At 41.1% G+C, this 12,292-nt stretch overlaps 1 protein-coding gene across 3 annotated transcripts; it reads left to right on the top strand.

Annotated features, from left to right (window-relative positions):
* Window positions 1-231: 231 nt before the first annotated feature.
* CCNJ (cyclin J) lies at window positions 232-10,547 on the top strand. 3 transcript variants are annotated; one of them, XM_068950015.1, is made up of 6 exons: window positions 232-302; window positions 645-736; window positions 2,551-2,761; window positions 5,186-5,485; window positions 5,579-5,738; window positions 7,361-10,547. In XM_068950015.1, exons 2-6 carry the CDS (start codon window positions 668-670, stop codon window positions 7,770-7,772), a joined length of 1,152 nt encoding a protein of 383 aa, XP_068806116.1. In that variant the 5' UTR covers window positions 232-302; window positions 645-667; the 3' UTR covers window positions 7,773-10,547. The 3 variants fall into 3 exon arrangements, with proteins under 3 accessions (XP_068806116.1, XP_068806114.1, XP_068806113.1); XM_068950013.1 differs by having other exon boundaries at window positions 294-358; XM_068950012.1 differs by lacking the exon at window positions 232-302 and having other exon boundaries at window positions 496-736.
* Window positions 10,548-12,292: the final 1,745 nt, after the last annotated feature.

Consider the following 12,292-nt stretch of genomic DNA (forward strand, 5'->3'; position numbering starts at 1 on the left):
CGCCCCCCTCCCCCGCGGCTCTTTATCGGCGGCGGCTACGGCAGCTCCGCGGGCTCAAAGGCGCGCCGCGCGTGGCGGCGGAGCGCAGGGCTCGGCGTTCCACCGTGAGCGCCGCGCCCCGATTGGCGGCCGGGGGCTGGGCCGCGCTGTAAGGCGGCAGGCGATTGGCGGGCGGCGCGCCGCACGTGAGCGCCGCCGGGCTTTGTACACACGCTGGCCGCTCGGCCCTTTAACAATGGGCGAGGCGGGCGGCGGCGCCGCGTGATGGCGGGGGAGCCCTCGGGACGCCGCGCCGCGCTCAGGTGCCCCGGGCCAGGCCCCGCCGCCCCGGCGGCCGCCAGCCGCGCCGCTGCGTAGGGTGAGTGCGGAAGCCGCGCCGGCGCCTCCAGCCTTTGTTGCGGCGCCATCGCCCGTCGGGGCCGGCGCGGCTGCCGCGGCCCCCTCCCCCGCCCCGGTCCCGGCCGTGCCCCCGCGGCGGGGCGGGGGGGGAGGGTGGGCGGTGTAACGAGCTTCAGTTGCGCCCCCTCGCGCGCGGGGCCGCGGCGCCGCTGATTGCGGTTAATTGGGCGCCGGCGGGGAGGGGGCGCGGGCGGCGCTGCCCGGCCGGCCGCACTCGCGAGCGCTGCTTCCTCCCGTCTCGCCAGGCCCCGGCCGCCGCCGCCCGCCCATGGAGCTGGAGGCGCAGTGGTGGACAGGACAGCTGGCTGCCGACATCCACCAAGCGCTGCGCTACAAGGTAGCCCGGCCCGGGGGGGCCCCGTCTGCGCGGGGAGCGGGGCGAGGCGAGGCCGCTGCCGGCCGGGGGCGGGGGGGGGTTCCTCGCTTTGGGCAGGTGCGGGGTTTGGGTGGGTTTGTTTCCCAGACGCTGAGAAACGGGGCGTCTTCCGCTCCGCCAGGCCAGGACTGTCTCTCCGCGAGTCTTGACAGTTGAGCAGGCTGTTCTGCCTCTGCCTTTTTACAAAGCCGAAGTGCTCGTGGTGCATCTGGTGCCGGGGCTTGGACGTGTGAATAGATCCAAGTGTGAACTCTGTAAAAAGCGATACCATTATAACCAAAAAAAAAAGTGCACTGTACTTCGTTGCAGTAAAAATAGTAAAGGGTTTAGGCGGTACTGCCTAACTTTGAACTTCAAATGACTTTGAAGTTACTTCTACCCTGACCTGAAGCTGCTGTTTGGGGATGTTTTGATAGTAAAGCTCATCTTCTCCCTAGAGATGTAAATTAATTTGTAGTGACTGAGCCTAGTAAAAATGTGTTTCTGTTGCCTTATCGTACTTGATGACTGGATTATGTTTTTTGGAGGCATGATGGCTAAAGCAACTTTTTTTGGAACACAAGAGTTAAAACAAGATAGTGTATTTGTTATCAAAGTTACCATTACTAAAACTAAGTCAGTGTTATGAAAAGGTAAATTCTGTAGGTCTGTCTTTTCTCTTTCAGTTCAATAACATACTTCAGAACTTTGCATTTACTTTGAAACTTTGAAAAATCTTGAGTTATGCCACTCCAACTAGATGTGATAGAGCAGGCTGTTCTGCTGGAAAACTTATTGCACTCAAAATCTTACTTAATCTGGGCTGCACAGTTGTAATTCTGAAGTTTATTCATGATAACAGAAGACAGCAATACTGTTCTGTTGTCCTGAGTTTTGTTGCACGCTTGAGGGATACCAGCTGCCAAGCAGGAGCTCGAAGAACGCTCTTTCTGTCAGTCCAAATTTAATATTCGGATCAGAGAATGCTACAGGTTTTTTTTCTTGTCTTTGCTATTGGCAGGGCTTTTGTTTTGTTTGTTTTCCCCCAAATCTGAGACCGTGTGAGGTCTATAAACAGTGGGAGGTTGTGAGATTTTTAGGTCTTGGTTTGGTATCCTTTTCTGCATCTAGTCAGAGTTGTTGAAGGTACGTTTAACTAAATGCCTGAGAGCAGACTGCAGTCAGTGCCAGGGCAGCGTTGATCAGACGGATTAAGTCAGGGTTTAGACATACTCATGTAGCAAATGATTACACACATACATACACGCGTTCACGCCTGCCCAGGCAGCTGCCCTCTTCCTAGTGTCGCTTCCTCCAGCTAGCAGTTAGTGTCCTGCCGGAGGCGCCCACAGGAGAATTGGCAGCATTGGAACATGCAAACACTTCAGTACAAAGTCTAATTGCTTAGATGAAGCTGTAGCAGGAGGGGTTTGAGTTGAGTTATTGGACTTTGCATTGAAGTGGCTGAGGAGTACCTGCATAGCATTGCTGCTTCCTTGCTGGGAGGTGCAGCCTTTGCAGAAGAGGCAATGTGACAAAGAGGGTAAAATCTTAAGTCAGTGGTATCTGAATGCACGGTGAAAATATATTAAATCTTAAATTATTATACTATTATTATTATACTCCTAGCTCTTTTGTAAGACAACAAATAGGTTCTGCCCTGTGAAAAGGGATGGGAGAGGGGAGAACTCCTTTGAAAATTCATTGATGAATCTAAGAATAACAGCTATATTAGTTTGATAGAAATTCAGACTAAATGCTGGTTGTAATAAAATTACATGTTGCTGTCCATCTAGGAGCTGAAGCTGCCCTCCTACAAAGGCCAGTCTCCCCAGTTACATCTAAGAAGATACTTTGCAGATCTGATTGCCATCGTGAGCAATCGTTTCAGACTCTGTCCTGCTGCACGACATCTAGCTGTGTATCTGTTGGACCTCTTTATGGATCGTTATGACATATCTATTCAGCAGCTGCATGTGGTTGCTCTTTCCTGTTTACTTTTAGCAAGTAAGTATGTTGGACCAAATTTTAATTAACTAGAGCAATACAGGCTCTACTGCCAAACACAAGGAATATCTTGATGGGGTACTTGCAAAAGACAATTTGATCAGCATACCTAAATCTGGCTCAATTAGTAGCCTCTTTGCTTAGACTGTTGTTTTGACTTTTGTTGGCATCTGAGAGGAGAAAAAACAAACTGATTAAAAAAATAGATGTTTAAGTTTAGAAGCACAGATTGTTCTAAGATGAACTTTCAGAGGGATGTTACAGGAATAGAAGGGCTGTCCTTGTCAGGACCTCTCAAAATAGGTAGACCAAGCGCTGGAAAGGAGGTGAAATTAGCATACCTGTAACGGAGGTAGAAACAAAATAAGCCATATGTAGAGTATATTGCACCCTGTTGATGTTGTTACGCTCTTCTGGAATAGCTGGTTTCATATGTTGCCGTGTTGTTAAAGTAAGCTAAGGCTAACATAAAGCCTGCGTTGTGTCACATACAAAATGTAACGGAGGAAGTACATTGATTACACAGTACACCATTGTGTACTCCAAAGACTGAACTAATTAGGAACGCTCATTATGAACTGCCCCGCTTATACTGACCTCAGCTAGATTCTTGTGGTATGTATCCATATACCACAGACACTTAGGATCCCTTTTAGAAGTTCCCAAAGAGATCTGGCTGTGGTTTGTTGGGATACTGCTGACGCGTGTTCTTGAACCAAGTTCCCTAGCTTTGTCCTAGCAGCAGAACTAAGTGGTGGTTCAGATCTTGCTTATCTGTTTGTCTGAATCTGTTTTCGTTTTCTCGGAGAGCTACTGTAGCTGTAGGCCCTCTCAACTAGAAAACTAGAGTGCAGAGATGTTGGCTGTTTTGGTATACAGTTTCCTTTTGCTGCATCACCTGTCTCCACCAATATAGCTAGCTATTCAGCAAAACAGCTAAAGAAAAAAAGGGTTATTTTATATTCTTCTGGGGGTAAACTTCAACTGGATGCCACCAGCCAGAAATCTTTTCTTGGCAAAGGAAGGGCCCCTGAATATGAAAACTGTGTCTCAGAAACCAGTGTTGTCCATTTGGGCAAATGTCTTTATTGGCTCTGAACTAATGCCAGATTTTCAAATGAAGTTCATGTTCTGGAGAGAACTGTTTTTCTTTTTTTCTTTTTTTTTTTTTTTTAAATCACCTCTCCCATCTTTCATTAACAAGCTGCAGGTAGAGCTTATAAAAGCCTGGAGTACTCGCTCTTGTGAGAAGCAGTGTATGAAGTAGTTCAGAAAGCATAAACCAAAATGCTATTTTAAGCTTTTGTCCTATGTGGCTCAAACAAGTAGTTTAATCAGCAGTACAGTAGGCTGGACAACCCAAGGCGTAATATATATGATAAGGTTATAAAAATAGTAAAAGAAGTGATTATATGACTCCTTAAGTTTATATTTCTGTAATTACTAGAGTTTGGGAAACAAATTAACAGATGGAGGCTGGTGTTGTTTAAGTCCTGTACAGGTACCTCCCACTGTTGAAAAAAAAAAAATCAAATGTTCAGTAGATTCAGTCCTGCAAAGGTCTCCAAAAATGTATATTCACAACATGTAGCACTGAATAGTGAGCATAAGATGGAAAGAATTTGCGATGAAATTGAAATAGCACAACCATATGGCAACTTCATGGAAATGCGACACTTGTTTCCCTTATTAATGGGTTTTCTACACATACAATTTTACTTTAGGCTAAAGACGTATAGGACTGACAAGTTAAAGACCAGGGAAGGCTGAAGCTGCTAGCAGTGTTAAAGTTGAAACTATATTCATGGCAGTGTGGGTTTTCAGATGCACATTGCTGAAATGTACTTGTTTGAAATGCTGGAGCAACTTACCAGCTATCGAATCTAAAAATGTTCCTACCACAACAAGCATTAAAAATAACTGCATTGGCCAGAGATATGGTTGTACTCTAATACATTGAAAAACGAGTAACGAAGAAGGAGGTGATTAACGCCAAACGTTGTATTGCTATGTACTCCAGGTCACATCACTGTGGTATTTCATTAATGATGGTGACACGTTCTACAATAGTTTGGTAACGAGAACTTACGTCTGCAGCACCAGTGATGTCATAGTATAGCCTGGCTTATTTCTGCTCTCATCAAGTAGTCTCGGTGCATAGGAGAGAGAACCAACAGGAAATACAGCACTGCTCCGTATCCTACGTGATGTTTGACGTTAGCTGCTGAAATCTAACCCTTTACAGCGCAGACCCCTTTTTGTCTCAGAGGAAAACTTCTGTTGGAGCTTTGCTTCCCCAAGAAAGTCTCAAGCTTGTTTGACATAGTAGAATTAAGTATGGCCAACACAGACATTAGATACAGTCTGTTTTATAGTTCACTCATGCTGAACCTTTTCTTCCCTCCTCTTTCTGTTCACCTGAAGGTAAATTTGAAGAAAAGGAAGACAGTGTTCCCAAACTTGAACAGTTGAACAGCTTGGGTTGTATGACTAACATGAGTCTGGTACTAACCAAACAGAACTTGCTTCATATGGAGTTGTTGTTGCTAGAAACGTTTCAGTGGAATTTGTGCCTCCCAACTGCTGCTCATTTCATCGACTATTATCTTTCTGTTGCTGTCCATGAAACTGATCTTCATGATGGCTGGCCAATGGTTTGCTTAGAGAAGACTAAGTTATATATGGCAAAATATGCTGATTACTTTCTGGAAGTATCACTGCAAGGTGAGTTATGTATTTCAGTTAATGACATCTTTGTTCTCGGAGACAAACATTCTCCAACTTACATGAATCTTTTTTGCTTTTCCTTCTTTCTAGATCATGCATTTTTAAATTATGCGCCTTCTTTAGTTGCTACTGCATGTGTAGCTTCTTCAAGGATTATCTTGCGACTCTCACCAACATGGCCTACTCGACTACATCATCTTACTGCATACTCCTGGGATTTCTTAGTGCCATGTATTGAACGACTATTAATGTAAGTTAATAATAGCTAAGTTCACAGTAGCTTTTTGTAAGCCCATTTCCCAATCTGTTAGTATGCTTAATTGATATTTACACTGAAAACAGTATTTCTTGAAGTTCAACTTGTCTATTCTAAAAATATTTAGATATTGGGTAATAATCAAATTAACGGAAATGCCTGTTATCCGTTGGGAATGCTCAGACAATTTACTAAAATGACTCGTTCCCAGTCTGTGTGGACTATTCGTATACAGAGGGTAATAGTGAAGAAGATGGAAGGCTTGGGAACTCCTATTTACTCTGAAAGCTCTATGTCCTGGAAGTTCAAGGGACGCTCTGAACAGTTCGTGGGTCAAAAAATAGAAACTGTTTGAGAGGCCAGCTTTGTGGGGAGGACATGACTGGGAGGTTGTATCCGTTTCTGCGCTACAGTGGAAAGATAGAGCTGACAGCAGACACAAGTGCCAATAATGCCTACTGAACCTCAATCCTAAAAAGGATGTTACACAACCAGTTCTCTTATTTCAAACCTTAAGAGCAAAACCTATGTCCATCATAACTACTTTCCTCCTACAGAAGTTTGCTCTTGCCCAGATCTTGATATCATTTGGCACTGCAGAAGTGCAGGAACAGCTGTATATGGTAATCGCATCATCTTTGAGGATCACATCACTACCCTTGATGGCCTCTTTTGGCTTTTCTGATATATGTTGTGAAAACAAAGTGCTGTCACAGAAATGTTTTCAGTATCACTCTGAAAGGCTATGCAGAGAGGGGGAAAAAATCCTGCAGTCATCTGCCAATGCACCATAATAAGTTAGCAACCTCTTAGGAAAAACTGGTGAGAGGTTGAGTCCCACCCATCTTCAAAAGATCAGCTTTGTATGTGCAATACTAAACTACTTAGCTAATTTTAGGCCTGACGAAGCGAGTAAGTGGCACCTGCTTAACCTCAGCATAAGAGCAAGAGAAAGAGGATGTCTAAATACATTTGAGATGGGTGTAAATCTAGGGGAATTCAGGTGAGCTAAAAATCTCTCAACTTAAGTATTGAGTGGGACAGAAAAAGAGAGAAACTACAGGCATTTCCACTGCCCAGAGCATGATCATATATAAATATATACATATGATCTTTAAGTATGGTAGTAGAGATCATTAAAAGTCCTTTGATAGCATGTCTTTTAAAAACCCTGTATTCTGCTACCCAATTTAAATGAGGTGGAAGCAGCAAATAAGTCTCAGTTTCAGGTTCTGGTAAGCTGGCACTTTACTGAAGTATCCTAGCAGACTTTATTGAACTGATATTTTTAGATACTGTTTTAGATACTGCTAAATACTTGGCTTGTATCTGCATTTAAGTACCACTACAAAGTTAACTGAAATCCTTTAAAAAAAAAAAAAAACAACTATACCCTAAAGAAATAAATTTTAAAACTTTAGATGAGTTTAAAAGGTAGGCTAAAACTGTGGAGGGGTTGGGATTTTTTTGTTTGGGTTTTTTTTGGCTTTTTAAAGGTGTTGGGAGCTTTTAGGTAGTTGCACCATTGGCTAGAATGTTCATAACATTTAATCCAAAAGAGTTTAAATGATTTTAATAGCCATTTTAATCTATTCTGTCTCCTTATTTTGCTTTAGTGCGCATGATAATGATGTGAAGGAAGCAAACAAGCAAAAAGGACAACATGCTCAGTCTGCCCAACATACTGCATTTCAGACCCCAGCTCCAAGTCCCCAGCAGGCTAATGTTCAGCAGCATATGCCACAGTATCTCCAGGCTCATCAGCCTTCATTACAGTATCACCATCAGACATCACAGCAGCAAAACTGTCAACAGATAATATCAGCTAATCATACATCATCTTACCCACTTCAGACTTGCCCTGCTGCCTTACAGTCTAGTGTTCAGGCTCGAGGCCATGTACAGACTGGTGCTGCTATGTCACTAGCTGTTCCACTAGAAGTGAAGCCATGTATAAGTGTCTCCTACAACCGGAGTTACCAAGTGAATGGACGATACTCCTGTATTACTCCCTGCTTTGAGAGGTGATAAGTACAAAATCGGTTTTGTGCTCGTTTGTTTGGGGTGGGAAGTTGTGTTGAGGGGAATTGTTTTGTTTTTTGTTAAACCTCAAGTAAGTTTGAGGGCAACAAGTTGAATAAAAAGTGTCTTTCCAGAAAAAAGCCACTGGAATGGCAACCAGTACCTTAGCTCAAATATAGACTGCAAAATAAGCATATGGAACGCCCTCTAGGAAGATGCTTGTATCTGGGAGTAGTAAATTCTTACTCTGGCACTTGGAACGCTCTGTGCTTCTAACGCACACCCAGGAAATATTAGTCAATAGAAAAACAGCTGTGGACTAACTACAGGCTTATCTTATAATGAAGGAGATATGCAGTATTATTTTTGAAGACATTTATGTAATACCACCATACAGTATTAACACTTACTTTAAATTTACTCACACTTTAGAATCCATTGAATGCCAGACTTCTCCAGATAGGTGGGGACCACAGGAATACAGAAACTTAATTGGCTAACTCCATACTCTTGCCCCTTTTTCAGCTCATGTTGGATATGTGCTTTAGACTAAGACAGTTGAATTAACTGGTGTTTTGGCTAACTTTAAGTTTTGTACCTCACAGGATAGACACTATGTTCTCTCTTCTTTTCTCCTTCTTGTCCTTTTTATGTTTGAAGTTAACTCTTTCATACTAACTCAGGGAATTTTCTCTTCATTACTCTGTGCTGCTGGTTTGTATGCTTAATTGGGTATAATTTGAGGGAGGAGGGAAGAGAATATAGGACAAGTGGACAGGCTTTTTCTTCAGGGCATCTATATGCAGAGTACCAAAGGGATATGATAGCGTTCACACAATGTAAATGTGAACTACTGCCTGGCAGTGTGGTGTCGAGTAATGGCAGAAAAAAGAAATTTTCAGCTGAACTTTTACTGTACCAGAACTACTGCAGTGGTTGTGATTCCTCTCTTTGTGCGTACACACACACTCCCAACAGAAAACATCCTCCAATTTTACTGGCAGTATAGACTATACAAAAAAAAAAAAGTACAGTTAAATGCTTATAGAAATCCAATTCTGTGTCAGGGTTATAGTGGAGGAAAATTCTCAGGTAATAGTAGGGCAGCTTTTTCTTCTGCTATTTAAGAGTTCCAGGAAAAAATGCAGATTTACCCTTCCAAGTGGGTGGATCAAAAATGTATTGCATAGTGGATTGCTTTATCACAATTAAGGTGCTGATTACATAAGTTCATGAAACTACACTCTCTCCTGTGGAGTGGATAGTCTGAGGGTAGAAAATTTCACTCATCCAGCTCTTGGATGAAAATGGTGGTAAAGATCGTAAGAAAGATATCTTCCTTTTTTTTTTTTTTTATAAGATACTTGCCTCACTCCTGTGGTAGGATGTGGGAGGCGGTATTGATGACAGGATTCCTGTGACCTTAAAATATCATTGTAGGATGTGGGCTTGAGATAGATTGTTTTTGGTTTTGTTTGTTCTTTTACTGCCTCCTTCTCCCCTGCCTTAGTGGCAGTACTTAAAATCGTGTACCATCTAATGAAAGTGAAGTATTGTCAATGTTATAAAGGCTATTTGAAAGTAGAAGCAATTAAGGTTACTTGTTATCAATATGAAGATGAAGGCTTTGTCACAGAAGAGGCCTTCCCACAATATTCAGAATTGAGGGAGGACAGGCGTGCTCTTTTTAGAGCTGAATGATAATATGCTACAAAAACCTATTTATTTTGGAGGAGAATAAATCCTGTTTCTCTTGTTTTGTCTTAGCATAAAATCCCAATTTTTGTTGTGGGTTGTTGTAGCATATGTGTGCAAGTCAAGAGGAGGGAATAGGAGGGTGAATGAAAGAGATGACCCCTCTCTGCTTTATAGTAGAGAATAAACTTTGATGTAGGCATAGCGTGGTCAATTCTTACTTCCTCACAGTGCAAGCTTTTCTTTTCTTTTTCTTTCTTTTTCTCCTCTCCATGTCTTCATGAATATTTCCCCATGTCTGAGAGTAGTGGAGTAGTGTTAAGTAGAGACTTTCCACCTCATAGGATGCCATGGTTTTTATTCAGAATTGTTACCCATTTAAGAGGTAAACAAACTTCCTTCTGCAGGTTTCATTTTGTTGCAATACTATATCCAAGTCTTCAGTGCTCTAACTACCTCTGATGCTATGAATGTACAGTTTTGTAATAGACCATGACTTGAAATAACAGCAGGTGCCTGTAGCAAACTTTTCTGTAAAATCTTTAAATCAGCTAACTTGTCATCTTTATTTGTGATGCAGCAGAATAGGCTTTTCTTTTTTGGAGTATTAGTAAGTTTATCCCATAGGCATTTGATATATTAAAAAAAAAATTAACTAATACTTAACACTGGAATTATAAGGGGCAGGGGGATTATTCAGTTCGTTAATACTGCAGACTTGCATTTAATAGGGTTTTTTTTTTATTTGACTATCTTAAGACATTAGGTTAACTGTAAAAAGATCCACTACATGGGTTTGTTTTTGTTTTAATTTATTTAGTCTGAATTTTCTGACACTACAACTTCATAATGACTATGGAGAAAATGTACACTGAACAGTTTCAATATATTATTTAAAAGGGCTTTACCAGTGTACATTAAAAATACACTGTGTTCTTACTACTAGAACTAAAATGTGTATTTTATGGCATAAATAAGAATGGTGCTCCTAAATGCAAAATGTCCACAACAATGGAATCTTCGTGAGTGCTATGCATTCAACTTATTTTTAAATAAAACTAGTTTTGAGTAAGAAGTCTGCAGTGTGTATTATGCTTTGTCTTGTTTTTTTTGATCCTGATTTGTCTTCCATCATTGCTGTAAAGGGGCTGAAAACATAAGGGCTTTTTCTTCTCTCACCCCACCTCTTCTGTGACACTATAATAAACTCAGGAACGATCTGACTTTACAATGTTAACAAAACAGGAAGGAAATTATGCAGGAAGGGGTTTTCAAACTAATTGCACCCCCAGCATATGCTAAACACTGTACACTTCAACAATGTTGTATCTAGTACACAGCTGCAACAAAGAAAGCACGAAGAACAAAAGAACTGTAGTTGTTCAACAGTAGTATGGTGACTTCATTTTGTTCTCTTTTAAAAAAAACAGTGGTACTGGCAATCTCTACTTTTAATACTTCAAATCAAGTAGGAGAACCCTCAGGAACAGGCTTTTTGTCAACAGCCGCAAGCAAGTTGAATTTTTAGGTTATTTACAATAGCAGTGAGGGCTTAATTGTGCAGAAGCCAGCATAAAATCATGTGATGCATCCTAGCTGAAATAGCTTTGGACGTCTGACACTTTTGATAACTGCTTGCTATTAAAAGAAATTCTAGTTCCTCCTAATAACATGCACATATTTCACATTAGAAACAAGGCCATCTGATTATGCATAGAGCTCCAATAATTAAGAATCTTGTTCCTCTAAAGTTGGAGGATGAAACTTAAGTCTTCATTAACCTACATCCATCCATTTAGGAATAAACTGATCAGTCAAAACCTAGGGGTGCTAGACCCCTAAAGAGAGGGGTTGAAATGAGGAAAAAGCAATGCTCCATTCAGGTGGTGGCATGCATACTACATGGACATACTGATCCAGAAAATCATTTTGTCCTCATCCTTAGGGCAACAAAATCAAGGCCATCGAGAGTGCTGAAAAAAAACTAGCCCTTTCTGCTTGAAGTGACCAATTTTTAGATTTTTACCGTAATTACAAATAGGAACTACCATATGGCCTTTATGAATCTCTTAAAACTACAGGAACTACCAACTATGTTTTAATTTGAGATATTTCAATAAGAATTCAAATTCAGACTTTAAGTTACAAGTCTGAAGTTTTTTGTATTTGTAAATAACAAAATTTGTATCTCATAACTTCTAGATCCACTGTCCTATACTAGTAGGAAGATGGTCTTCATTTCTGCCAGCACTGCAAATTCTGCTTGGATGCTAACATTTAAAATTAGTTTTTTAGTGGCTGGTGCATCACCAGGAATAAAAATTTCGCAACTATAACACTTCTGTTGAATATGTATAAGCCAGAAAGTAACGTGGCTCCCTCCTTCAGTAATTTATTGGCTCTACATTCTAAATCTATGCAGGAACAGAAGTCTCTTGTGTAGATAAGGCCTGATCTAACTGAACACAAATGCCCAGTTAGGAGCCTGTTATTTTATTTCAATATAGTCAACCACCACACTTTTTAACATATTTGTTAATTTTTTTAACATTATGTAAAGTGGCAATAACAAAGCATGTACTACGATTTTTATTCTCTATTAAATGCTATTTTAGAAATTATGGCACAAACATGTTTGGCAAACTTAAATTATGCATTTTGATATTTCCCTGTAATTAAGTGTTATATAATAAACTGAAATTCATGTGTCTTCCAGAAATAAGATAAAAATTCTCATAAAGGAAAGCATTTGCCACTAACCATTCAAAAACACTTTACAACTGAATAATTAAAAGCAACTACACAGTAGCTTAAGGTTTCAGAAATTCTCA

This window comes from Struthio camelus, chromosome 7, assembly GCF_040807025.1.
Source record: "Struthio camelus isolate bStrCam1 chromosome 7, bStrCam1.hap1, whole genome shotgun sequence".
Lineage (NCBI taxonomy): Eukaryota > Metazoa > Chordata > Aves > Struthioniformes > Struthionidae > Struthio > Struthio camelus.

Coding starts and splice junctions, on each gene's coding strand:
- CCNJ (XM_068950015.1), top strand. CDS start 668: ATGGAGCTGGAGGCGCAGTGGTGGACAGGACAGCTGGCTGCCGACATC. Junction 737..2,550: donor ACCAAGCGCTGCGCTACAAG/GTAGCCCGGCCC, acceptor CTGTCCATCTAG/GAGCTGAAGCTGCCCTCCTA. Junction 5,739..7,360: donor TGTATTGAACGACTATTAAT/GTAAGTTAATAA, acceptor ATTTTGCTTTAG/TGCGCATGATAATGATGTGA.